This window comes from Leucoraja erinacea, chromosome 36 (assembly GCF_028641065.1).
Source record: "Leucoraja erinacea ecotype New England chromosome 36, Leri_hhj_1, whole genome shotgun sequence".
NCBI lineage: Eukaryota > Metazoa > Chordata > Chondrichthyes > Rajiformes > Rajidae > Leucoraja > Leucoraja erinaceus.
The window spans coordinates 6,471,279-6,494,909 of NC_073412.1; the positions used below are offsets into that span (position 1 = coordinate 6,471,279).

The 23,631-nt window shown below is 51.5% G+C and overlaps 1 protein-coding gene across 1 annotated transcript in view; it reads right to left on the reverse strand.

Annotated features, from left to right (window-relative positions):
• igf1ra (insulin-like growth factor 1a receptor) overlaps positions 1 to 23,631 on the reverse strand; it is a 168,827-nt gene that overhangs the window by 12,617 nt on the left and 132,579 nt on the right. The window contains exons 6-16 of the mRNA XM_055662565.1: positions 20,596 to 20,810; positions 19,416 to 19,542; positions 18,299 to 18,537; positions 15,275 to 15,442; positions 13,690 to 13,888; positions 8,924 to 9,201; positions 6,597 to 6,739; positions 5,196 to 5,358; positions 4,087 to 4,192; positions 1,489 to 1,559; positions 584 to 813 (exon numbers count right to left, since the gene is read on the reverse strand). Of these exons, the coding sequence (XP_055518540.1) occupies positions 584 to 813; positions 1,489 to 1,559; positions 4,087 to 4,192; positions 5,196 to 5,358; positions 6,597 to 6,739; positions 8,924 to 9,201; positions 13,690 to 13,888; positions 15,275 to 15,442; positions 18,299 to 18,537; positions 19,416 to 19,542; positions 20,596 to 20,810 (1,939 nt within the window). The remainder of the gene's footprint in view (positions 1 to 583; positions 814 to 1,488; positions 1,560 to 4,086; positions 4,193 to 5,195; positions 5,359 to 6,596; positions 6,740 to 8,923; positions 9,202 to 13,689; positions 13,889 to 15,274; positions 15,443 to 18,298; positions 18,538 to 19,415; positions 19,543 to 20,595; positions 20,811 to 23,631) is intronic.

A 23,631-nucleotide genomic window follows, 5' to 3' on the forward strand; every position in this document is an offset into this window, starting at 1 on the left:
GCAGAAGCAAGGAAGGTCTGAAGAAGGCTCCCGACCCCAAAACGTCACGAACTGATGTTCTCCACAGATGCTGCCTGATTTATTCCAGCACTCTGTGTCCATCCACGGAACTGCGGATGCCGGTTCACCAAGGGAAGGTACAAAATGCAGGAACATCCGAGGAGAACATGGATAGGTGATGTTACGGGTCGGGACCCTTCTTCAGACCTGAGACCAGGTTACAGTGACAGACCCTGCACTTTACATACCAGCACTGGGGGACAGGTTACAGTGATGGACCCTGTATCTACCCAGTGCAATGTTGGGTTACAATGTAAGTCCATGCACCAGTGCAGCAGGTTGGCATTGCTGCACTGAGAGTGGCTTTATGCAGCGGGGTTTGCTCCGGTCCCTGTAACCCCAATGCCCATTAACGGTTGAGGGGTATTTGGGTACGCTGAGACCAGCTCCCCTGGGAACGGTCACCGCGCCGCACCGTGCCACGCCACGCCAGGCCGCGCCACCCCGTGTCAGACCGCGCCCCCGGGAATGGTCGCCGCGCCAAGCCACGTCACCCCGCGCCAAGTCACGCCGCGCCACGTACCACATGATGACAGTTGAACTCCTTCATCACAGACGCCTCGTTGAGGAACTCGATGCGCTCGCGCATGCTGGCCGACTCGTTGACGGTCTTGATGGCCACTTGCGTCTCCATGTCGCCCTTCACCACGCACTTGGCGATGCCCTCGTACACCATCCCGAAGGAACCCTGGCCCAGCTCCCGACACATGGTCATCTTCTCCCGCGGGACCTCCCACTCGTCCGGCACGTACACTGGGGCAAGGGCAAGGGTCACACTCAGGCGCCGCACAAATGCACGAGTTTGTGGCTGGTCTGTCGCCATGGAAACAATGTCTTCTAGAAGGTTCCCCTGCCAGCTCTTAAGGAGCGAACTAACGTCCCAAACCGTTGCGCCTTCCCCAGAATATGGTGGGGCGGATCACGGTGGCCCAGCGGTAGAGTTTGACCTTTCGTCCCTTATTTGGGAGTGGGAATGTTGGCGACCCAACCCCAGCCCCCACCCCCACACCCAACACCCACACCACCCCAATCCCCACCATAACCCCTATCCCCACTCTCACTCCCCACCCTAACACCCACCCCCCCCCCCCCCCCACCAAACCCCCACTGTCAACAAACCATCCCATCCCTGAACCCCACCCCAACCCAACTCCCCCACCCCACCACAACCCCTACCCCCACCCTCATTCCCCAGGCGATCGTAACCTCTGTGCCCCCCCCCACTCTTACTCCCCATTAACCTCACCCCCACCCCCACCTAGGTCCCCACTCTCACTCCGATACCCTAACCTCAGCCCCATGGAGAAATCACCCCACCCGCACCCTCACTCCCCACCCTAACCTGACCCCCCACCCCCATCACAGAGTGGAGACCTCACCCCCACTCTACCCCCACCCTAACCCCACTCCCACCCCCACCAAACTCACTGTCAGCAGCACTGAAGTATTCGGGATTGACCGATGCATACAGGACTCCATTGGGCAGGCGGTCGTTATTTCTGTGCGAAGGAGAAACAGAAAATTAAAATAAAAAATAAAATCTAGGTCAACAACTGGACGATAACCAACGATGGAGAAATCTTTCACGATTCACAACCCTCTTGATCCAGTGGAGAGAGAGTGGAGAACATGTACAACGATGTTGCCAGGGCTCTAGGGGCCTGTGCGCTAGGGAGAGGTTGGCCGGGCTTAGGACTTTACTCCTTGGAGTGCAGGAGGCTGATCTTCCAACGGTGGGTACAAACCACCAGGGGAATGAATAAGAGTCGACGCACAGAATCTTTTAACCCGAGTGAGGGAATCAAGAACTAGAGGGCATGGGTTGAAGGGGAGAGGGGAAAAATGGAGCAGGCGGGTCACGGTGGCACAGCAGTAGAGTCGCTGCCCTACAGCGAATGCAGCACCCAGGTTCCATCCCGACTACGGGTGCTGTCTGTACGGAGTTTGTACGTTCTCCCCGTGAGTTTTCTCAGAGATCTTCGGTTTCTTCCCACACTGGGGGTTTGTAGGTTAATTGGCTTGGTGTAAATGCAAAACCTGTCCCTAGTGGGTGTGGGATAGTATGTGTGTGCGCGGCGATCGCTGGTCGGCACGGACCCGGTGGGCCGAAGGGCCTGTTTCCGCGCTGTATCTCTAAACTAGAGTCGGTGAAGATGGATTCAAGCTGAATAATAGAGCTCTACCTTCGAGCATTTGTCTTAGTATTCAAAAAAAAATTAAATTAAGAGAAGGACATTGTAATTTAAGAGGGTTGTGTATTTCTGAAACATGTACAGTGAGGACAAATGTAAAATATAGATGTGTCTCAATTTTGGGAGTCAAATTATGGAACGGGCTTAGTGATGAGTTGAAATTTTGTATCTCTGTCGAGTTTCAAAAAAGCGTTAAAATGTCAAATAACTGAGGATTATAATGTAATCCTTGTGAAGAAAGCGAAAGGTATGTTAGCTTTCATAGCAAAAGGATTTGAGTATAGGAGCAGGGAGCAGGGAGGTTCTACTGCAGTTGTACAGGGTCTTGGTGAGACCACACCTGGAGTATTGCGTACAGTTTTGGTCTCCAAATCTGAGGAAGGACATTATTGCCATAGAGGGAGTGCAGAGAAGGTTCACCAGACTGATTCCTGGGATGTCAGGACTGTCTTATGAAGAAAGACTGGATAGACTTGATTTATACTCTCTAGAATTTAGGAGATTGAGAGGGGATCTTATAGAAACTTACAAAATTCTTAAGGGGTTGGACAGGCTAGATGCAGGAAGATTGCTCCCGATGTTGGGGAAGTCCAGGACAAGGGGTCACAGCTTAAGGATAAGGGGGAAATCCTTTAAAACCGAGATGAGAAGAACTTTTTTCACACAGAGAGTGGTGAATCTCTGGAACTCTCTGCCACAGAGGGTAGTTGAGGCCAGTTCATTGGCTATATTTAAGAGGGAGTTAGATGTGGCCCTTGTGGCTAAGGGGATCAAAGGGTATGGAGAGAAGGCAGGTACGGGATACTGAGTTGGATGATCAGCCATGATCATATTGAATGGCGGTGCAGGCGCGAAGGGCCGAATGGCCTACTCCTGCACCTATTTTCTATGTTTCTATGTTTCTAATGTAAAATGATTAAAATGTATAATAAGTAAGGATTACAATTTAGAGTACATTTAATTTTTTTTCTTTCCTTTGTAATGCTGATATTCTGGGTTATTTTATCTAATGGATTGTATAGGAGAGGCAAAAAGAATCTTTGTGGCTTCAGCCTATTTCGGTCATTGATTATGTGAACATTGTGTGAAATGGAGACAGTATGGGTTCATTATTCTCACAGATTGTAAATTTTGTTCTGTTTTAATATATGACCGAAATAAACTATTCATTCATTCTTAGGTGTCTAAGACAAACTACCGACCGCTAAGGTTACACAAAAAAGCTGGAGAAACTCAGCGGGTGCAGCAGCATCTATGGAGCGAAGGAAATAGGCAACGTTTCGGTTCGAAACCCGAAGGGTTTCGGGACGAAACGTTGCCTATTTCCTTCACGCCATAGATGCTGCTGCACCCGCTGAGTTTCTCCAGCACTTTTGTCTACACAGAGAGTATTAGTACGCTGTCTGGATGGTAGTCTAGCCGAAACCCTTCTTCAGACTGATCGTGGGCAGGGACAAGAAAGGGAAAAGGAGGAGGAGCCCGAAGGCTGGGGGACGGGAGGAGACAGCAGGGGGACTGAGGAAGGGGAGGAGACAGCAAGGACTAACAAAACTGGGAGAATTCGATGTTCATGCCCCCGGGATGCAGACTCCCCAAACGGAATACGAGGTGCTGTTCCTCCAATTTCCGGTGCTGCTCGCTGTGGCCATGGAGGAGACCCAGGACAGAGAGGTCGGAGACAGAGTGGGAGGGGGAGTTGAAGTGCTGAGCCACCGGGAGGTCAGCTTGGTTATTGCGGACCGAGCGGAGGTGTTCGGCGAAACGATCGCCCAACCTACGCTTGGTCTCACCGATATAGATCTGCTGACATCTACCGACCGCTAAGTTGCCTTACCGTTTCTTGTTGAAGAAATATAGTGTCAATATGAGGCCAATGATCATCAGGAGCAGTGCAATTGGCAGAGCGATGATCAACTGCATAAGGTTATCAGGACCAGGCGCTGTGGAGACACATCGAACACAGAGAGGTCAGCGTTTTAGAAATGTCATCGCAGTTTGAAGCTGAGCTTCATAGACAGTAAGGCGGACAAAAATGCTGGAGAAACTCAGCGGGTGAGGCAGCATCTATGGAGCAATGCTTACCACGAGTTTGATTTTTTTTTAAACTCGGGAGAGCTCTTGGAATGAACTCGTACCGTGGGACAGGGCCATCAGGCAGCTGGCTGAGGAAATTCAGAGTCTCTCTGAGGATCCTCCAGTGCTTCTACTCAGCGGCTGTTGAAAGCATCTAGTCCGGAAACATCACAATCTGGTTTGGGAACTGCTCTGCCCAGGACAAGAAGGCTCTGCAGAGAGCGGTGCGTTCGGCCGAACACACACTATGGGAACTACACTCCCGCCCTGCAGGAACTATACATCAGAAGGTGCAGACCCAGAGCCCGCAACATTATGGGGGACCCCTTCCACCCCAGCAACGGACTGTTCCAGCTGCTACGGTCAGGCAAACGCCTCCGTTGCCATGCTGTGAAAACAGAGAGGATGAGAAGGAGTTTCTTCCCACAGGCCTTCAGGACTGTAAACTCCTATCTCACCAGGGACTAACTTACTGTACCAAACTACTGTTGTGTGGTGTATTTTTAAAATTGCTGGGGGTTTTTTGGGGGGGGTTTCCCTCACCAATATGTAATTACTGATTCTGTTCTATTCTGTTTTGTAGTTTGCGGGTGTGAAGCGCAAGGGGGGAGTCTGAGGGGTCGGGTGTGAAGCGGAGGCTGAACCGGAGTGATGCCTCAAGCAGGGGGCGCCCCGGGACACAAAGATGGCCGGACAAGGAGAGGAGAGGTTGGTTCATGGGAATCGCTCCAGTACATCGAGGATCTGACTCTGATCTTTGAGTCATGGCGCCAATAATGGCGGGGGCCCGCACGTGTTATATATGCAAAAATAATTTCACTCTGCAGTTGCACGTGTGATAAATAAAACTGGCGGTGCCCGCACACTTACGTTTGGCCTTGATGTAGAACATGACGGGGTCGGTCCACGAACCGTTCCCCGATAGCGAGGTGGCCCGCACATCCGCAGAGTAGTTGCCGGGGCTGAGCCGGTCCAGCTTGCAGCCGCCGCCACTCAACCTGTACCGCTGGCGAGACACGCACTCCTGCTGCACCTGTGGGCTCACAACACACACCAACGTCAGCTGGGGCAGGGAGAGAGGGAAGGAGGGAGGGAGGGAGAGAGAGAGAGACTTACGGAGAGAGAGAGGGAGAGAGGGAGAGTGGGAGAGAGACATAGAAAATAGGTGCAGGAGGAGGCCATTCGGCCATTCAATATGATCATGGCTGATCATCCAACTCAGACGTCAATTAACACGTCTTTGGGGTGTAGGAGGAAACCGGAGCATCACGTGGTCACAGGGAGAACGTGCAAACTCCAAACAGACAGGAGAAGAATAGATCGGGTAGACGCACTCAGAGTCTCTTGCCCAGAGTAGAGGAATTGAGAACCAGAGGACATAGGTTTAAGGTGAGGGGGTGGGGGGAAAACTGAATAGAAACCTGAGAGGTTACTTTTTCATGCAAAGGGTGGTGGGTGTATGGAGCGAGCTGCTGGAGGAGGTGGTTGAAGTGGGAACCAGCGTAATTTTTAAGAAACATTGAGACAGGTACATGGATAGGACAGGTTTGGAGGGATATGGGCCAAATGTAGGAGCTGGACAAGTGGAGGGGGCAAGTTGGGCCTGTTGCCATGCTGTACGACACTATGACTCATCTAAACATATAACATATAATTTGAAACATATAAGATTATTAAGGGCTTGGACACGCTAGAGGCAGGAAACATATTCCCGATGTTGGGGGAGTCCAGAACCAGGGGCCACACAGTTTAAGAATAAGGGGTAAGCCATTTAGAACGGAGACGAGGAAACACTATTTCTCACAGAGAGTGGTGAGTCTGTGGAATTCTCTGCCTCAGAGGGCGGTGGAGGCAGGTTCTCTGGATGCTTTCAAGAGAGAGCTAGATAGGGCTCTTAAAAATAGCGGAGTCAGGGGAGAAGGCAGGAACGGGGTACTGATTGGGGATGATCAGCCATGATCACATTGAATGGCGGTGCTGGCTCGAAGGGCCGAATGGCCTACTCCTGCACATATTGTCTATTGACTCTAGGACAGCACTCGTAGTCAGGATCGAACCCGGGTCTCTGGCGCAGTGAGGCAGCAACTCTACCGATGCGCCACTTTGCTCTCGATGGATACAGCGCGGAAACAGGACCTTCGGACTACCCGCCACAGTGGGCGCCGACCAGCGATGGCCCCGTACACTAACCTACACACACACGCCTGTGAGGCAGCAACTCTAGCGCTGCGCCATCGTGCCGCGCTCCCGTGTCCGGCCCTGACGACTCACCTCGTTGTCCCCGCGGTTGTACTTGACTTCGTACATGAGGATCAGGCCGTTCGGGTTCTGCGGCTCCGACCACTTGAGGTAAATGCTGGTGTCATCGTCTCCCGGCTCCCACACCACCTGGCCCGGGATGTTGTCCGCTTTGTCTGCAACGAGACGGCGAGGGGAAGGAATTTGTCACCCGCTTCACCATGGCACAATGCTCACCGCCGCACGCCCGCACCACCACCCACTCCCACCAGAGCCACACCCTTACTTACTTATCACCACCCGGTGGGGTCTCAACATCGGAGACCTGGATTGCCTCAGCGCAGAGGGAGAACAAGGACAGACAAGACTTTTGCCTCCATCACAGTGAGGAGGTGCCTGGTGAAGTCACTGTGCTGGGTGTTAAATTGTGTTAAGTGTGTGTTTTGTTATTTTATTATATGTATGACTGTAAGGCAACGACATTTCGTTCAGACCGAAAGGTCCCGAATGACAATAAAGGCTACTTTGACTTTGACTTTGACCCAACCTGCTGGAGGAACTTACTAGATCAGGCACCATCTGTGGAGGTGATGGACTGACAATGTTTCCAGTTAGCAGGCCCGTGATCTATGCTGGGATCCATCTTACATGTGACAAGGCTGCTCCACACACACACACACACACTCGCCAACCCCTCCTTGCCTATTTCACCCGCACCCATCCACACGCACTAACGTGCCCACAAGTCAAGTCAAGTTTATTCGCCACATACACATACGAGATGTGCAGGGAAATGAAAAGTGGCAATGCTAGCGGACTTTGTGCAAAAGTGCAAACAACAAACAGAATGGAACAGAATGACATATTCTTTTACATATTACATATTGTGGGAGGAAGGAAAAAGAAAAGGATCCTTGCTCCCAGGATTTGTTCCCGGGAATGATCAGGTTAACATACGTTGAGAGTTTGACGGCACTGGGCCTGTAATCGCAGGAGTTTAGAAGGATGAGGGGGGGGATCTCATTGATACATACCGAATAGTGAAAGGCCTGGATAGAGTGGATGTGGAGAGGATGTTTCCACTAGTGGGAGAGTCTAGGACCAGAGGGCACAACCTCAGAATTAAAGGACTTCCTTTAAGTAGATGAGGAGGAATTTCTTTAGTTAGCGGGAATCTGTGAATCTGTGGAATTCTTTGCCACGGAAGGCTGTGGATATTTTTACGGCAGAGGTAGATAGATTCTTGATTGGTACGGGTGTCAGGGGTTATGGGGAGAAGGCAGGAGAATGGGGTTAGGATGGAGAGATAGATCAGCCATGATTGAATGGCGGAGTAGACTTATCCACGAGTGTGTAGACTTATTCATGGGACGTGTTAATAATGGTTTGTGTTAAAATTGAATACTTTGTTAAGATACTAAAGGGCCTGTCCCACTGTACGAGGTAATTCAAGAGTTCTCCCGGATTTTACCCTGATTCGAACTCGGAGAATGTCCGTAGCGGGTCCGTAGGAGTACGTGGATGTCCCGTCGCGGCTCGTACGAGTAACGGCAGGTACTCGAGAAATCCGGTAAACTCGTGACATTTTTTCAACACGGTGAAAAATGTCCACCAGTAAAAAAATACTCGTGATGAAAAAAATGGTTACTTTTTACTCGAACGAGCCGCTACGGGACATCCACGAACTCCTACGGATCCGCTACGGACATTCTCCGAGTTCGAATCAGGGGAAAACTCTGGAGAACTCGTGAATGACCTCGTACAGTGAGACAGGGGCTTAAGATAGACACAAAAAAAAGCTGGAGTAACTCAGGAGGAACACCTTCGCTCGGTCCGCATTAACCAACCTCATCTCCCGGTGGCTCAGCACTTCAACTCCCGTTCCCATTCCGAATCCGACCTTTCTGTCCTGGGCCTCCTTCATGGCCATAGTGAGCAGCACCGGAAACTGGAGGAACAGCACCTCATATTCCCCTTGGGCAGTCTGCACCCTAGCGGCATGAACATTGACTTCTTCAATATCCGGTACCCCTTGCTGTCTCCTCCTCTTCTCAGCTCTCCCTCAGCCCTCTGGCTCCTCCTCTTCCTTTCTCCTTACTCCTTTCTCCTCCCCCCTCCCCCACCCTACATCAGTCTGAAGAAAGGCTTCGGCCCGAAACGTTGCCTATTTCCTTCGCTCCATAGATGCTGCTGCACCCGCTGAGTTTCTCCAGCATTTCTGTCTACCTTATTTACTTCGGAGTTGTTAACTTTGGAGTAGACACTTACGAATGGCCTAATTTTGCTTCTATCACGGGCGAGGAGATGAACCGCCCGCCCTCTCTGCCAGTATCACCCGCGCCATTCCACCGGGCACTCACCTATGGGCATGGTGCGTGCGAACACGAAGGTGGACACGCTGCAGCCCAGCTTGTAGGCCTCGTGGTTGCAGGCGTGGATGTCCACCCGGTAGGTGGTGAAATGCCGCAGGTTGGAGATGACCGTGCGGTCCTTGACCCACACCTTGTTCTCGAAGAACGGGTAGTCCTGCGTCCTCTCGGCGCTGGCGTTGCCGTGACGCTGCTCGGGCTGCGCCGTGTCGTTCAGGGGCAAGGTGGCGTTGGCGATTCCAAACGCCTCTCTGCGTTTACGGAACGGCCTGTGTGTGGGGGGGGGGGGGGGGGGGGGGGAGGGAGAAAAAACCAAGGAGCTCGGTCAGAGGAGGCCGTGGAGAAACAGAACAAACGGCCCAGACTCGCCCGTGTCGGAAGGAACTGCAGGGGCTGCTTTACACCGAAAGTATACACACAAAACGATGGAGTCACTCTATAACATTAGTACCGCCAACAATGTAAAGCACTTTGGCCAACGAGAGTTGTTTTTTAAATGTGCTATAGAAATAAAAGTGACCTGACTTGACTCAGCGGGACAGGCAGCATCTCTGGATGGAAGGAATGGGTGACGTTTCGGGTCGAGACCCTTCTTCAGAGGATAGGGAGATGCAGAGATACAGAGAGTCAGGGGAGAGGGAGATACAGAGATAAGGAAGTGTGGGGTGTGAAAATGAGACATCAGTGGTAGGAATGGCAATGAATTCCTTACCCTAACCAGCATCGGGGAAAAGTCTGAAGAAGGGGCTCCACCCGAAACGTCACCCATTCCGTCTCTCCAGAGATGCTGCCTGTCCTGCTGAGTGACTCCAGCATTTTATGTTTAGACTCAAACACACCCTTCATGAGGTTAAACCATCAGCAGTTTAGGGAGCTTGTCCTAGCTTTCAATTACAGGTACACCACTGATTTTCCCTGCACCCTCGGCTCCACAGTCTTGCCCGATTGTCCGCTTTGCTGGAGCGACAGAGGTCACGAAATAATAATTCAGCAACGCGTTTCTAACGCGGGGGGGGGTGCAGCGATAGAGCCCTGGGTTCGATCCTGACCACGGGCGCTGTCTGTCTGCACGTTCTCGATTGGGAAAAGGGGAGATGCAGCGAGACCTGGGTGTCATGGTACACCAGTCATTGAAGGTAGGCATGCAGGTGCAGCAGGCAGTGAAGAAAGCGAATGGTATGTTAGATTTCATTGCAAAAGGATTTGAGTATAGGAGCAGAGAGGTTCTACTGCAGTTGTACAGGGTCTTGGTGAGACCACACCTGGAGTATTGCGTACAGTTTTGGTCTCCAAATCTGAGGAAGGACATTATTGCCATAGAGGGAGTGCAGAGAAGGTTCACCAGACTGATTCCTGGGATGTCAGGACTGTCTTATGAAGAAAGACTGGATAGACTTGGTTTATACTCTCTAGAATTTAGGAGATTGAGAGGGGATCTTATAGAAACTTACAAAATTCTTAAGGGGTTGGACAGGCTAGATGCAGGAAGATTGTTCCCGATGTTAGGGAAGTCCAGGACAAGGGGTCACAGCTTAAGGATAAAGGGGAAATCCTTTAAAACCGAGATGAGAAGAACTTTTTTTCACACAGAGAGTGGTGAATCTCTGGAACTCTCTGCCACAGAGGGTAGTTGAGGCCACAGTTCGTTGGCTATATTTAAGAGGGAGTTAGATGTGGCCCTTGTGGCTAAGGGGATCAGGGGGTATGGAGAGAAGGCAGGTACGGGATACTGAGTTGGATGATCAGCCATGATCATATTGAATGGCGGTGCAGGCTCGAAGGGCCGAATGGCCTACTCCTGCACCTAATTTCTATGTTTCTATGTTTCTCCCCGTGACCTGCGTGGTTATCCATTCTGCATGGACAGATGGGCCGAAGGGCCTGTGTCCACTCCGTGCAGCTCTACGATCCTGCACACCACATCGGCGATGACAGTCAGCTGACAATGCAACACTTTAATTGTATTTAATAAGAAGCCTATTAAAATAGTGAGCCGAGCACTGCACACTTTAGGACGGGACTGCCAGGCTGATTAGTTGAACATTTAATTTTATGTCGACTAAAATTAGCAATTTACTGACACACGGCTTTTCAGTTTGGGTTCTGCACAGATAAAAGCTAACAATGTTTAAGAAGGAACTGCAGATGCTGGAGAATCGAAGGTTACACAAAAAAGCTGGAGAAACTCAGCGGGTGCAGCAGCATCTATGGAGCGAAGGAAATAGGCAACGTTTCGGGACGAAACCCAAAGGAAATAGGCAACGTTTCGGGTCGAAACCCGAAGGGTTTCGGGACGAAACGTTGCCTATTTCCTTCGCTCCGTAGATGCTGCTGCACCCGCTGAGTTTCTCCAGCTTTTTTGTGTAACCTAAAAGCTAACAATGTCATATTGAGAAAATGATCAATGAGGACAAACTCTAGTTAATGTCAGGAATGTGCATTCATCTCGCTTCATATCTGTTAATGGGACCGAGATGAGAAAAACATTTTTCACACACAGAGAGTGGTGAATCTGGGGAATTCTCTGCCACACAGAAGGTAGTTGAGGCCACAGTTCATTGGCTGTATTTAAGAGGGAGTTAGATGTGGCCCTTGTGGCTAAAGGGATCAGAGGTTATGGAGAGAAGGCAGGTACGGGATACTGAGTTGGATGATCAGCCATGATCATATTGAATGGCGGTGCAGGCTCGAAGGGCCGAATGGCCTACTCTATGCACCTATTTTCTATGCTTCTATGTTTCTATGTAAATGAAGCTGCTTTGGAATATGTAGAGTTATCGAAATAAAGGATGTCGGCTGGGAGTGGTAGGAGATTTAAGAATAAGGAGTAAGCCATTTAGAACGGAAATGAGGAAACACTTTTTCACGCAGAGAGTGGCGAGTCTGTGGAATTCTCTGCCTCAGAGGGCGGTGGAGGCCGGTTCTCTGGATGCTTTCAAGAGAGAGCTAGATAGGGCTCTTAAAGATGGCGGAGTCAGGGGATATGGGGAGAAGGCAGGAACGGGGTACTGATTGGGGATGATCAGCTGTGATCACATTGAATGGCGGTGCTGGCACGAAGGGCCGAATGGCCTCCTCCTGCACCTATTGTCTATTGTCTATTCCTCAGCATCCATCTCTTTCCCGGAGTTGGGGAATCGAGGACCAGAGGACATAGGTTTAAGGTGAAGAGGAAAAGATTTCATAGGAATCTGAGGGGTGACTTTTTCACACAGAGGGTGGTGGGTGTATGGAACAAGCTGCCCGAGGAGGTAGTTGAGGCTGGGAGTATCGAGATGTATAAGTATAAGAAACAGTTTTGAAACAGGTTTGGTGGGATATGGGCCAAACGCGGGAAACGAGAGATATGGGGATATAGCGGGAATCTCTTGATTCCCTCTCCGCTGAGTCTGAAGAAAGGTCTCGTGCATTCCTCCTCTCCAGATATCCCCCTGTCCTGCTGGGTTACTCCAGCATTTTGTGTCTATATCCAGGGCTATTGTCAATGCACAGGAGGACTGCCTGCCAATGTGGTTCATTAACATTTTGTCAACAGGCTGTTTGCAGAGGGGGTTGGCACGGTGTCACGATGACCCAGTGCAGGATGTGAACTCCATCCAATACTGTCTGACTTGGCAAAGAATCCCATCCCTCTCCTGACGGATATCCTGTATCAGCAGCAGCTCACTGCCAAGGCAACGTCACGCAGCACTCTAGTGATGTAAATCTCTCCACGGTGAAAAGACGCACTAAACTACAATGAGCTCAACCGGCGAGATTTGTACCAAGGAGTCTCCCATAACACCCCAACCTTTCAGTCTGAAAAAGGGTCTCGACCCGAAACCTTGCCTATTAAATTTCCTTTGTGTCATAGATGCTGCCTCGCCCGCTGAGTTTCTCCAGCATTTTTGTCGACCTGTCAGTTTCGCTTAGTTTAGTTTCGAGATACAGTGCAGAAACAGGATCTTCGGCCCGCGGCCACCAGCCATGCCCGCACACTTTGGAAATCCTGTGTCTGAATCATTTGGTGATTTTGTACAACGGTGATGAGAGTGGCCACGGTTTTGTTTCCTAGTGAGACCACACCTGGAGTATTGTGTGCAGTTTTGTTCCCCTAATTTGAGGAAGGACATTCTTGCTATTGAGGGAGTGCAGCGTAGGTTTACAAGGTTAATTCCCGGGATGGCGGGACTGTCATATGCTGAGAGAATGGAGCGGCTGGGCTTGTACACTCTGTGGAGTTTAGAAGGATGAGAGGATATCTCATTGAAACATGAAAGGGTTTGGACACGCTAGAGGCAAGAAACATGTTCCCGATGTTGGGGGAGTCCAGAACACAGTTTAAGAATAAGGGGTAAGCCATTTAGAACGGAGACGAGGAAACACTTTTTCTCACAGAGAGTTGTGAGTCTGTGGAATTCTCTGCCTCAGAGGGCGGTGGAGGCCGGTTCTCTGGATGCTTTCAAGAGAGAGCTAGATAGGGTTCTTAAAAATAGCGGAGTCAGGGGATATGGGGAGAAGGCAAGAACGGGGTACTGATTGGGGATGATCAGCCATGATCACATTGAATGGCGGTGCTGGCTCGAAGGGCCGAATGGCCAACTCCTGCACCTATTGTCTATTGTATCGTGATAGTATTATTTTTTGATACGAGAAGGGGGGGGGGGGGGGGGGGGGGGGGGGGGGGGTGTCCAGGGGGCGGGTGTCCGGGTGTCCAGGCGTGCGTGTTGGAGTCGGGCGATCACTGCGAGTGGGCCCGCGCTGGGCGGTTCACGTACCTGGGCATGAAGATGGAGTTGTGCAGGAAGTTCTCGAAGGATTTCTGAAACATGACCTCCTCAGCCTCGGCGTTGATCTCGGCCTGGGTCTTCGGGCAAGCGCAGCACTGGCCCTGGCCCGTCTTGTCCGACGTCTTGGAGTCTCCACCGTCCAGGTCGATGGTGCCGGTGGCAGAGATCCTGGTGGGCAGCTTCAGACCTGGGGGGGTGACCATGGCAACGGGGTGGGTTAAAATGCTGCCCGCAACTTCAATAGACAATAGGTGCAGGAGTAGGCCATTCGGCCCTTCCAGCCTGCACCGCCATTCGATATGATCATCCAACTCAGTATCCCATCCCTGCCTTCTCCCCATACCCCCTGATCCCTTTAGCCACAAGGGCCACATCTAACTCCCTCTTAAATACAGCCAATTAATTGTGGCCTCAACTACCTTCTGTGGCAGAGAATTCCACAGATTCACCACTCTCTGTGTAAAAAATGATCTTCACATCTCGGTCTTAAAAGACTTCCCTCTTATCCTTAAATTGTGTGACCCCTAGTTCTGGACTTCCCCAACATCGGGAATAATCTTCCTGCATCTAGCCTGTCCAACCCCTTAAGAATTTTGTAAGTTTCTATAAGATCCCCCCTCAATCTTCTAAATTCTAGCGAGTACAAGCTGAGTCTATCCAGTCTTTCTTCATATGAAAGTCCTGCCATCCCAGGAATCAGTCTGGTGAACCTTCTCTGTACTCCCTCAATGGCAAGAATGTCTTTCCTCATATTAGGAGACCAAAACTGTACGCAATACTCCAGGTGTGGTCTCACCAAGACTCTGTACAAATGCAGTAGAGCCTCCCAATAGACAATAGGTGCAGGAGTAGGCCATTCGGCCCTTCAAGCCAGCACTGCCATTCAATGTGATCATGGCTGATCATCCCCAATCAGTACCCCGTTTCTGCCTTCTCCCCATATCCCCTGACTCCACTATTTTGGGCACGCTAGAGGCAGGAAACATGTTCCCAATGTTGGGGGAGTCCAGAACCAGGGGCCACAGTTTAAGAATAAGGAGTAACCCAGTTGGAACAGAGACGAGGAAAAACGTTTTCACCCAGAGAGTTGTGAATCTGTGGATTTCTCTGCCTCAGAAGGCAGTGGAGGCCAATTCTCTGGGTGCTTTCAAGAGAGAGTTAGATAGAGCTCTTAAAGATAGCGCAGTCAGGGGATATGGGGAGAAGGCAGGAACGGGGTACTGATTGTGGATGTTCAGCCACGATCACAGTGAATAGCGATGCTGACTCGAAGGGCCGAATGGCCTTAACCTGCAACTAGTGTCTATTGTCTCTCCCCCATCCCCCTTTCCCCCTGGATTTAGATTTCACTCCTCTTGGTTTTAGTGTGGTTTAGAGTTATACAGCGCGGAAACAGGCCCTTCAGCCCACCGAGTCTGTGCTGACCAGGGATCTCCGCGCACTGACTCGCTAGGGTCAATGTACCATTCACCCGCATGTGTTTGTCTATTGTCCTCCCCCACCCCCCCCCCCCCCCTCCCCCCCCCCCCCCCCCCCCCCCCCCCCCCCCCCCCCCCCCCCCCCCCACACGTACCTTTGTGACAATAGTCGTGTCGGTAGAGCTCCGCATCCTCGGGCTGTTGTTGCCAGCGCACCAGGTAATAGGTGATGTTCCCGTTAGAGAAGGCCGGTGGCTTCCATTTCACCACCAGCTGCGCCGATGAATTTGACACCGACACCACGTCCAGCGGGACCGAGGGAGCTAGAGGGGGGGAGGGAGAGAGGAAGCAAAACACAACTCAGCTCAGCACCGCACACACACCTCATGCGTCATAGCAGCAGAATTACACCAGGTGGCGCAGCCGTAGAGTCGTAGAGTCGCCACATGCAGCTGGAGACGCCGGTTCGATCCCGACTACGGAGTTTGTACGTGGGTTTTCTCCGAGATCTTCACTTCCCTCCCACACTACAAAGACGCGCAGGTTTGTAGGTCAATTGGCTTGGTGTAAATGTAAAAAGTGTCCCTAGTGGGTGTGGGATAGTGTTCGCAAGGGATCGCTGGTCGGCACGGACTCGGTGGGCCGAAGGGCCTGTTTCCGCACTGTATCCCTAAACTAAACTAAACTAAAACTTACTTATTAAGCCTTTGGGATTCACAAGTGAGAGGGGCAGAATTAGGCCATTCGGCCCATCGAGTCTACTCCGCCATTTAATCATGACTGATCTATCTCTCCCTCCTAACCCCATTCTCCTGCCTTCTCCCCATAACCCCTGACACCCGCACTAATCTCTGGAACTCTGGAGAATCTCTAGAACTCTCTGCCACAGAGGGTAGTTGAGGCCAGTTCATTGGCTATATTTAAGAGGGAGTTAGATGTGGCCCTTGTGGCTAAGGGGATCAGGGGGTATGGAGAGAAGGCAGGTACGGGATACTGAGTTGGATGATCAGCCATGATCATATTGAATGGCGGTGCAGGCTCGAAGGGCCGAATGGCCTACTCCAGCACCTAATTTCTATGTTTCTATGTTTCTAATCAAGAATCTATCTATCTCTGCCTGAAAAATATCCATTGACTTGCCCTCCACAGTCATCTGTGGCAATTGCACAGGTTCACCACCCTCTGACTATGGGTTAGACCAGTGATTCCCAACCTGGGGCCATATACATGGCAAATTTCAGGGGGGGCACAGAAACATGTTGGGATTTAGGGGGCTACAGGTTCAATGAAGGGGGTCACAGATCTACCTCCCTGTTGCCTCCTAAATTACAGTTCTAATACATTTAAATCTATGTGGTTGAAATATTTTTGATGTTTGTGGAATAGAATAAGAGAGTACATCTGCAATTAATAGACACTGATAGTTTTATGGAAGGTATTATAATATTGAAGTACTTATTTTCCGCTAATAATGTCAGGGGTAGGGCGGGCACAGAAAAATTAAAAGGTTCCAAGGGGGCCATGAGCTAAAAAAGGTTGGGAACGACTGGTTTAGATAATGTTTGTTTAGTTTAGATACAGCATGGAAACAGGCCCTTCAGCACACCTTGTCCACGTCGACCAGCGACTAGTTTGTACGTCCTCCCCCGTGTCCGTGTGGGTTTTCTCCTGGTGCTCCGGTTTCCTCCCACACTCCAAAGATGTGCGGGTTCATAGTTTAATTGGCTTCTGTAAATCTCCCCTCGTGTGTGAGATAGAACGGGTGATCGCTGGTCGGTGGGCCGAAGGGCCTGTTTCCATGCTGTATCTCTGAACCAAACGATCGCTGGTCGGCACGGACTCGGTGGGCCGAATGGCTTGTTTCCGTGCTGTAATCTCTAAACTAAACTAAACTAGTGTGAACCAGGTGATCGCTGGTCGGCACGGACTCGGTGGGCCGAAGGGCCTGTTTCCGCTAATTAAGCTAATTAAAACTAAACTAATGTTTAAGAAGGAACTGTGCAGATGCTGGAAAAATCGAAGGTGGACAAAAATGCTGGAGAAACTCAGCGGGTGAGGCAGCATCTATAGAGCGAAGGAATAGGTGACTTTTCGGGTCGAGACCCTTCTGGAAACTCAGCTGGTGAGGTGCCATCTATGAAGCGAAGGAATAGGTGACCCGAAACGTCACACATTCCTTCGCTCCATAGATGCTGCCTTCACCCGCTGAGCTTCCCCAGCAGTGTTGTCTATCTTTAAACTAAACTAATGCTCTCTTCTGTTTTATATATCTACGTTGGCGACCAAGTTTACGCCTATCCAAGTTTAGTTGTCACCTGAACAAGGATAGCCCAGGTATCTGCTTACACAAGAGGATGAATGAGGTGATGTTCTAGTGCAAGGCTGACATGACCTACCTGGGGCTGAGGTGACCCACCTGCAACTCAGGTGACCTACCTGTGGCTGAGGATGATCTACCTGAAGCTGAGGTGTTAATATGTTTTATTATTTATATGTTTTATAATATGTTAATATGTTTTATTATTTATTTATTTTTATTTTTATTTTTTTTGTGATTTTTTTTAATGATACTGCCTGTAAGGGAAATTCATTTTGTTGTCTCAAATTGAGACAATGACAATAAATTTGAATACAATACAATACAATACAAGGTGACCTACCTGTGGCTGAGGTGATCTACCTGTGGCTGAGGTGATCTACCTGTGGCTGAGGTGATCTACCTGCAGCTGAGGTGATCTACCTGCAGCTGAGGTGATCTACCTGCAGCTGAGGTGATCCACCTGTGGCTGAGGTGATCTACCTGTGGCTGAGGTGATCTACCTGCAGCTGAGGTGATCTACCTGTGGCTGAGGTGAGCTACCTGGGGCTGAGATGATCTACCTGCGACTCAGGTGACCTACCTGGGGCTGAGGTGATCTACCTGCAGCTGAGGTGATCTACCTGAAGCTGAGGTGATCTACCTGCAGCTGAGGTGATCTACCTGCAGCTGAGGTGATCTACCTGCAGCTGAGGTGAGCTACCTGGGGCTGAGATGATCTACCTGCGACTCAGGTGACCTACCTGTGGCTGAGGTGAGCTACCTGTGGCTGAGGTGATCTACCTGCAGCTGAGGTGATCTACCTGCAGCTGAGGTGATCTACCTGCAGCTGAGGTGAGCTCCCTGGGGCTGATGTGCCTACCTGAGGCGTTGGTCTTGATGTAGATGATTTCACTCTTTGCTCCGTAGTTGCGCCCATCTTCGGAGGTGGCGAGCGTGATGGCCTTGACGAATATGGCGTACTGGGTCCAGGGCTTCAGGTTGGACAGGTAGACGCCGGGCTCCTGGGACTTGCTCTGGGGCAGGTCGACGTCCACCATGCTCCAGCTGTTGGAGCCGCAAGCATCCTGCCCGTCGTACTCCGTCAGGTTCTGGAAGGGCCTGGGGAGGGAGACACACAAGGCAGACGTCACCACCGGCCAGACGGCTGGTGGCCGCTCCCCGGACAGAGGCAAAACACGCTCGGGTGACTCAGTGGGAGAGGCTCTCCGTCTCTGGAGAGAAGGGGCAGGTGACGTTTTGGGACGAGACCCTTGGTCAAGACTGAGGGACGGGGAGCGGGAAACACGAAAAGGTGCGCAGAAACTCAAAGCCAGCGAGAATGAACATAGGAAAGGCGGTCGCGGTGGCACAGCGGTAGAGTTACCGCCTCACAGCGAATGCAGCGCCGGAGACCCGGGTGGGAGGAAACCGAAGATCTCGGAGAAATCCCATGCAGGCAGTACAAACTCCGTACGGGCAGCAACCGTGGTCAGGATCGAACCCGGGTCTCCTGCGCTGTAAAGGGCCTGTCCCACCCTCGCGACTTAATTCAAAAACCTCTACCGAGTTTAAAGGACCTTAAAAAAAAAATCAAGATGGTGGTGATCTACCAACTCCTACGACCTTCCGCGACTAAGTTCACGAACTCCTACCAGTCTGTCCACAAATTCCCACGGCTATTTCGACACCCTCCTTACGAGTAAAAAGTTGCAATTTCTTTCATCCCGACCATTTTTTTTAACTCGTGGACATTTTTTATCGGGCTGGAAAAAACGTCCCGACTTACCTGATGCCGCGAGTACCTACGGCTGCTATAACGAGTCGCCGCGATATATCTACGGGCCCCCAGGGACTCGTTACGGATATTCTGCGAGTTTGAATCAAGGGGAAAACTCGGGAGAATTCGTGAATAAACTCGTGAAAGTGGGACGGGCCCCGTAAGGCGGCAACTCTACCGCTCCGCCAGCGCGACCGTGACTGCAACCGCCGTGACTCACGCTTCCTTGTAGTACACGATGAAGCTGATGAGGTCCCGGTAGTCCGGTGGCCGATAGTGCTCCCACTTCAAGATGATCTTGTTCTTGGCGGTGGAGTTACTGGTGAACTTCAAGATGTGGCTTTCACCTGACGGGGAGAATGAAAAACAAATCCATCTTAACCTCAAAGACAAAATGTGCTGGAAGGAACTGCAGATGCTGGGGATAAGACACAAAGTGCTGGAGTAACTCAGCGGGGGCAGGCAGCATCTCTGGAGGGAAGGCACGGGGGACGTTTCGGGTCGAGACCCTTCTTCAGACTCACACCCACAAAGTGTTACACACTCTCTCTCACACTCACACAGTGTCTCACACTCCGTGTCACACGCTCCCTCACACTCAGTGTCACACACTCACGCACACACTCACACAGTATTACTCACCCACAACCCAGTGTTACACACAGTGTTACACACTGCATCACACAGTATTACACACTCATTCAGTGTTAGTGTTACACACTGCATCACACACACACTGCATCACACACAGTGTTACACACTGCATCAGTGTTACAGTATTACACACTCCATCTCACACACAAGTGTTACACACTGCATCACACAGTATTACACACTCATTCAGTGTTACACAGTGTTACACACTGCATCACACACAGTGTTACACACTGCACCACACAGTATTACACACTCCTTCAGTGTTAGTGTTACACACTGCATCACACACTTACACACTGCATCACACAGTGTTACACACTGCATCACACACACACGCACGGTGTTACACACTCACTCTCGCACTCAGTGACTCACACTGTGTCACACTGCTGCTAACACTCAGTGTTACACTCCCTCTCACACACGCAATGTTGCACACTCTCTCAGTGTTACACACTTACTCAGTGTAACACACTTCGTGTCACTCCCTGTGTTACATTTACACACTGCCTCACACTCACACGCTCACGCACACACTCACACAGTATTACTCACCCACATAACCCAGTGTTGCACACCCCCTCAGTTACACGCACGCAGTATCGCACACACAGTGTCACACACTCCCTCTCACACACGCAATGTTACAAGTTCTCTCACAGTGTTACACACACACACACACACACACAGTGTTACACACACACACAGTGTCACACACACACTCTTGCCGCCACTGTACTCACAGGAGGCCCTGTCTCCGTTGGTTCTCTGCTCCATGTCGGACGTCCCCTGCCGACCCTTCACCCCGGCCACCTCCACCATGCGATAGATCTCGGACACACACAGCTTGGGGTTGAAGGCGAAGTAGACCTTGCCCTGCTTGATGGTGAGGTTGTGCCGGCCCCAGTCCCAAAGCTGCTGCAAGTTCTGGTTGTCCAGCACGTAGAAGGAATAGTTCCTGCAGGGTCACAAACAGGGCACGGGATCAGGAGGGTAAGCCGATATAAATGCGGATGAGGCTGCATCTCTGGAGAGAAGGAATGGGTGACGTTTTGGGTCGAGACCCAAGGGGGTCGCCAACTTTCCCGCTCCCAAATAAGGGACAAAAGGTAAAAATACGGGACAAATTCCCGACGGCAATTCGTTGACCGACTGGGCCGTGGCTGGGCGGGTGAATGATGAGTTGCGCCCCGGGTGCTGGGCTGTACACACACAAAGCCCAGCCGGGGCGGGCCAGCTGAGGAGTTTTGGCTCGGGGGCAGCACTTGCAAAGTCCGGCGCCCCGTCCAACACATGATCGGCCGTGAGACGGAGGGGTGGTGGTGGTGTCGGCGGTGAGCGAACGTCCGAAGGTCGGACAGCTGCCGACCGCCGACCGACGGGGCCACGGGCGAGGCGCTGCTGCTGCTGCTGCACTCCACGGGCTGCACTACGTCGGGACGGGTGAGCCGGGGTCCGACCCCACAGCCCCCTCGACCCGAGTGGTAGCGGTCAAATACGGGACAAGGGCGGTCCCGTACGGGACAAACCGATGTAGCCCAATATACGGCATGTCCCGGCTAATACGGGACAGTTGGCGACACTAGGTACATGTGGCATTAATAATGTAAATAAAATGTGTTAAATACGGTGCAAGTTCTGATTTAAATGCTGTTTCCTATCGAGTTACACATCTCAGTCACTTCAGGTTGTGCAGCAGCTGGCCAGATGTTCCAGCTGTGAATTCTGGCTGGCAAATTCAGCTGGGGGGGGGGAGACTGAGCGTAAATCATACAGACACTCTGACCTTGCAGGGCCGTGGGAGCCAGCGGGAGATTGACAGCCGGCCTCTGCCGCTGGGAATGGAAACCGCGTTTACCGGCGCTGCTCAACACCACACAACTTCCCGACGTTGCTGAACAGTGCGCGGGACTGCTAATGTTTACACAATCTGGCGGATTTTTACCACCCCCCCCCTTCCTTCCAAGGACTTTATTAAATAATTGCATATCCCAGTGTTCCACAAGGCAGAAAAACATTCACTAGTCACGTTACATCAGGCACTCGTTATAATACAATTGTGGCGTCTTTATCTACAATGCGCTTGAATCCCCGCGGCGACTAGCGTTAACAGCAGGCGTCAAGAGTCCTCGTGGACACCGTATGTAACCGCTCCAGGGACGTCGGCCCGCAAGAGGGCCAGGCAGCCGGCTCTGGACCGACCCACTGCCTGGGCCCACGGTCGGCCATCTTGGCTAGGCCCAGGAGCAGGCCGACAGGGAGATTCCTCGACCCTCCCACAATCTGGCAGCTTTGAGTGTCTGGAATTCCCTTCTCCGGGCCAAGGAGGAAATCCCACCTTCATTCCCGGTCATCAATCTCACACTTGGCCGCCTTCCTCCATCTTATTTCCCAGCGCGGCAGACTGCAGCTTGCAGGCCGGGGCTCTCTCCAAACCCCGCCCGCCTTCCCGCCCGGCCTGTGTGTACTCCTGCAGCCACGGCCAACCCCCTCTTGAGCCCGGCATGCTGCGTTGCTGCCTCTTGCAGTCGCATAGACGCGCAGCAAAGAAACGGGGCCCCTTGTCCCAAAGCTGACCTTCGTGCAGATCCATTCGCCTGCATTAGACATTCGGACTTGTCCAGTTGCGACCTCCCTTTTAGTTTAGAGATACAGCGCGGAAGCAGGCCCTCGACCCACCGGGTCCGCGCCGACCAGCGATCCCCGCACATTAACACTATCCTGCACCCACTAGGGACAATTTACCCATTCCTTCGCTCCAGATATGCTGCCTGTCCCGATGAGTTACTCCAGCTTTCTGAGTCTATCTTTTGTCAATTGTCCCTAGTGTGTGTGTGTGTGTGTGTGTGTGTGTGTGTGTGTGTGTGTGTGTGTGTGTGTGTGTGTGTGTGTGTGTGTGTGTGTGTGTGTGTGTGTGTGTGTGTGTGAGTGTGTGTGTGTGTGCGTGTGTGTGTGTGTGTGTGTTTGTGTGTGTGTGTGTGTGTGTGTGTGTGTGTGTGTGTGTGTGTGTTTTTTGGTGTGTGTGTGTGTGTGTGTGTGTGTGTGTGTGTTTGTTGTGTGTGTGTGTGTGTGTGTGTGTGTGTGTGTGTGTGTGTGTGTGTGTGTGTGTGTGTGTGTGTGTGTGTGTGTGTGTGTGTGTGTGTGTGTGTGTGTGTGGTGTGTGTGTGTGTGTGTGTGTGTGTGTGTGTGTGTGTGTGTGTGTGTGTGTGTGTGTGTGTGTGTGTGTGTGTGTGTGTGCAGGATAGTATTAAGCCCCCGTCCCACTTCGGAATCCTGAACGGAAACCTCTGTAGACTTTGCGCCCCACCCAAGGTTTCCGTGCGGTTCCCGGAGGTTGCAGGTAGTGGAAGCAGGTAGGGAGACTGACAAAAACCTCCGGGAACCGCACGGAAACCTTGGGTGGGGCGCAAACTCCCCAGAGGTTTCTGTTCAGGTTTCCTAAGTGGGACAGGGACGTTAGTGTGCGGGGATCGCTGGTCGGCGCGGACTCGGTGGGCCGAAGGGCCTGTTTCCGCGCTGTATCTCTCAACTAAAACTAAACTAAAACCTCCTCTGGACCCTCTGCAACTCCAGCACCCACCGTTCCTCAGATATGGGGCCCAAAACTGCGCACAACCCTCCAAATGCAGTCTGACCAGCGGCTCATAAAGCCTCAGCATCACATCCCTGTTTCTATATTCCTGCCCTCTCTAAATAAACGCCAGCATTGAATTTGCCTTCCTTTCGACCGACTTGACTCGCAAATTAACTTGTTTAAGAAGGAACTGCAGATGCTGAAA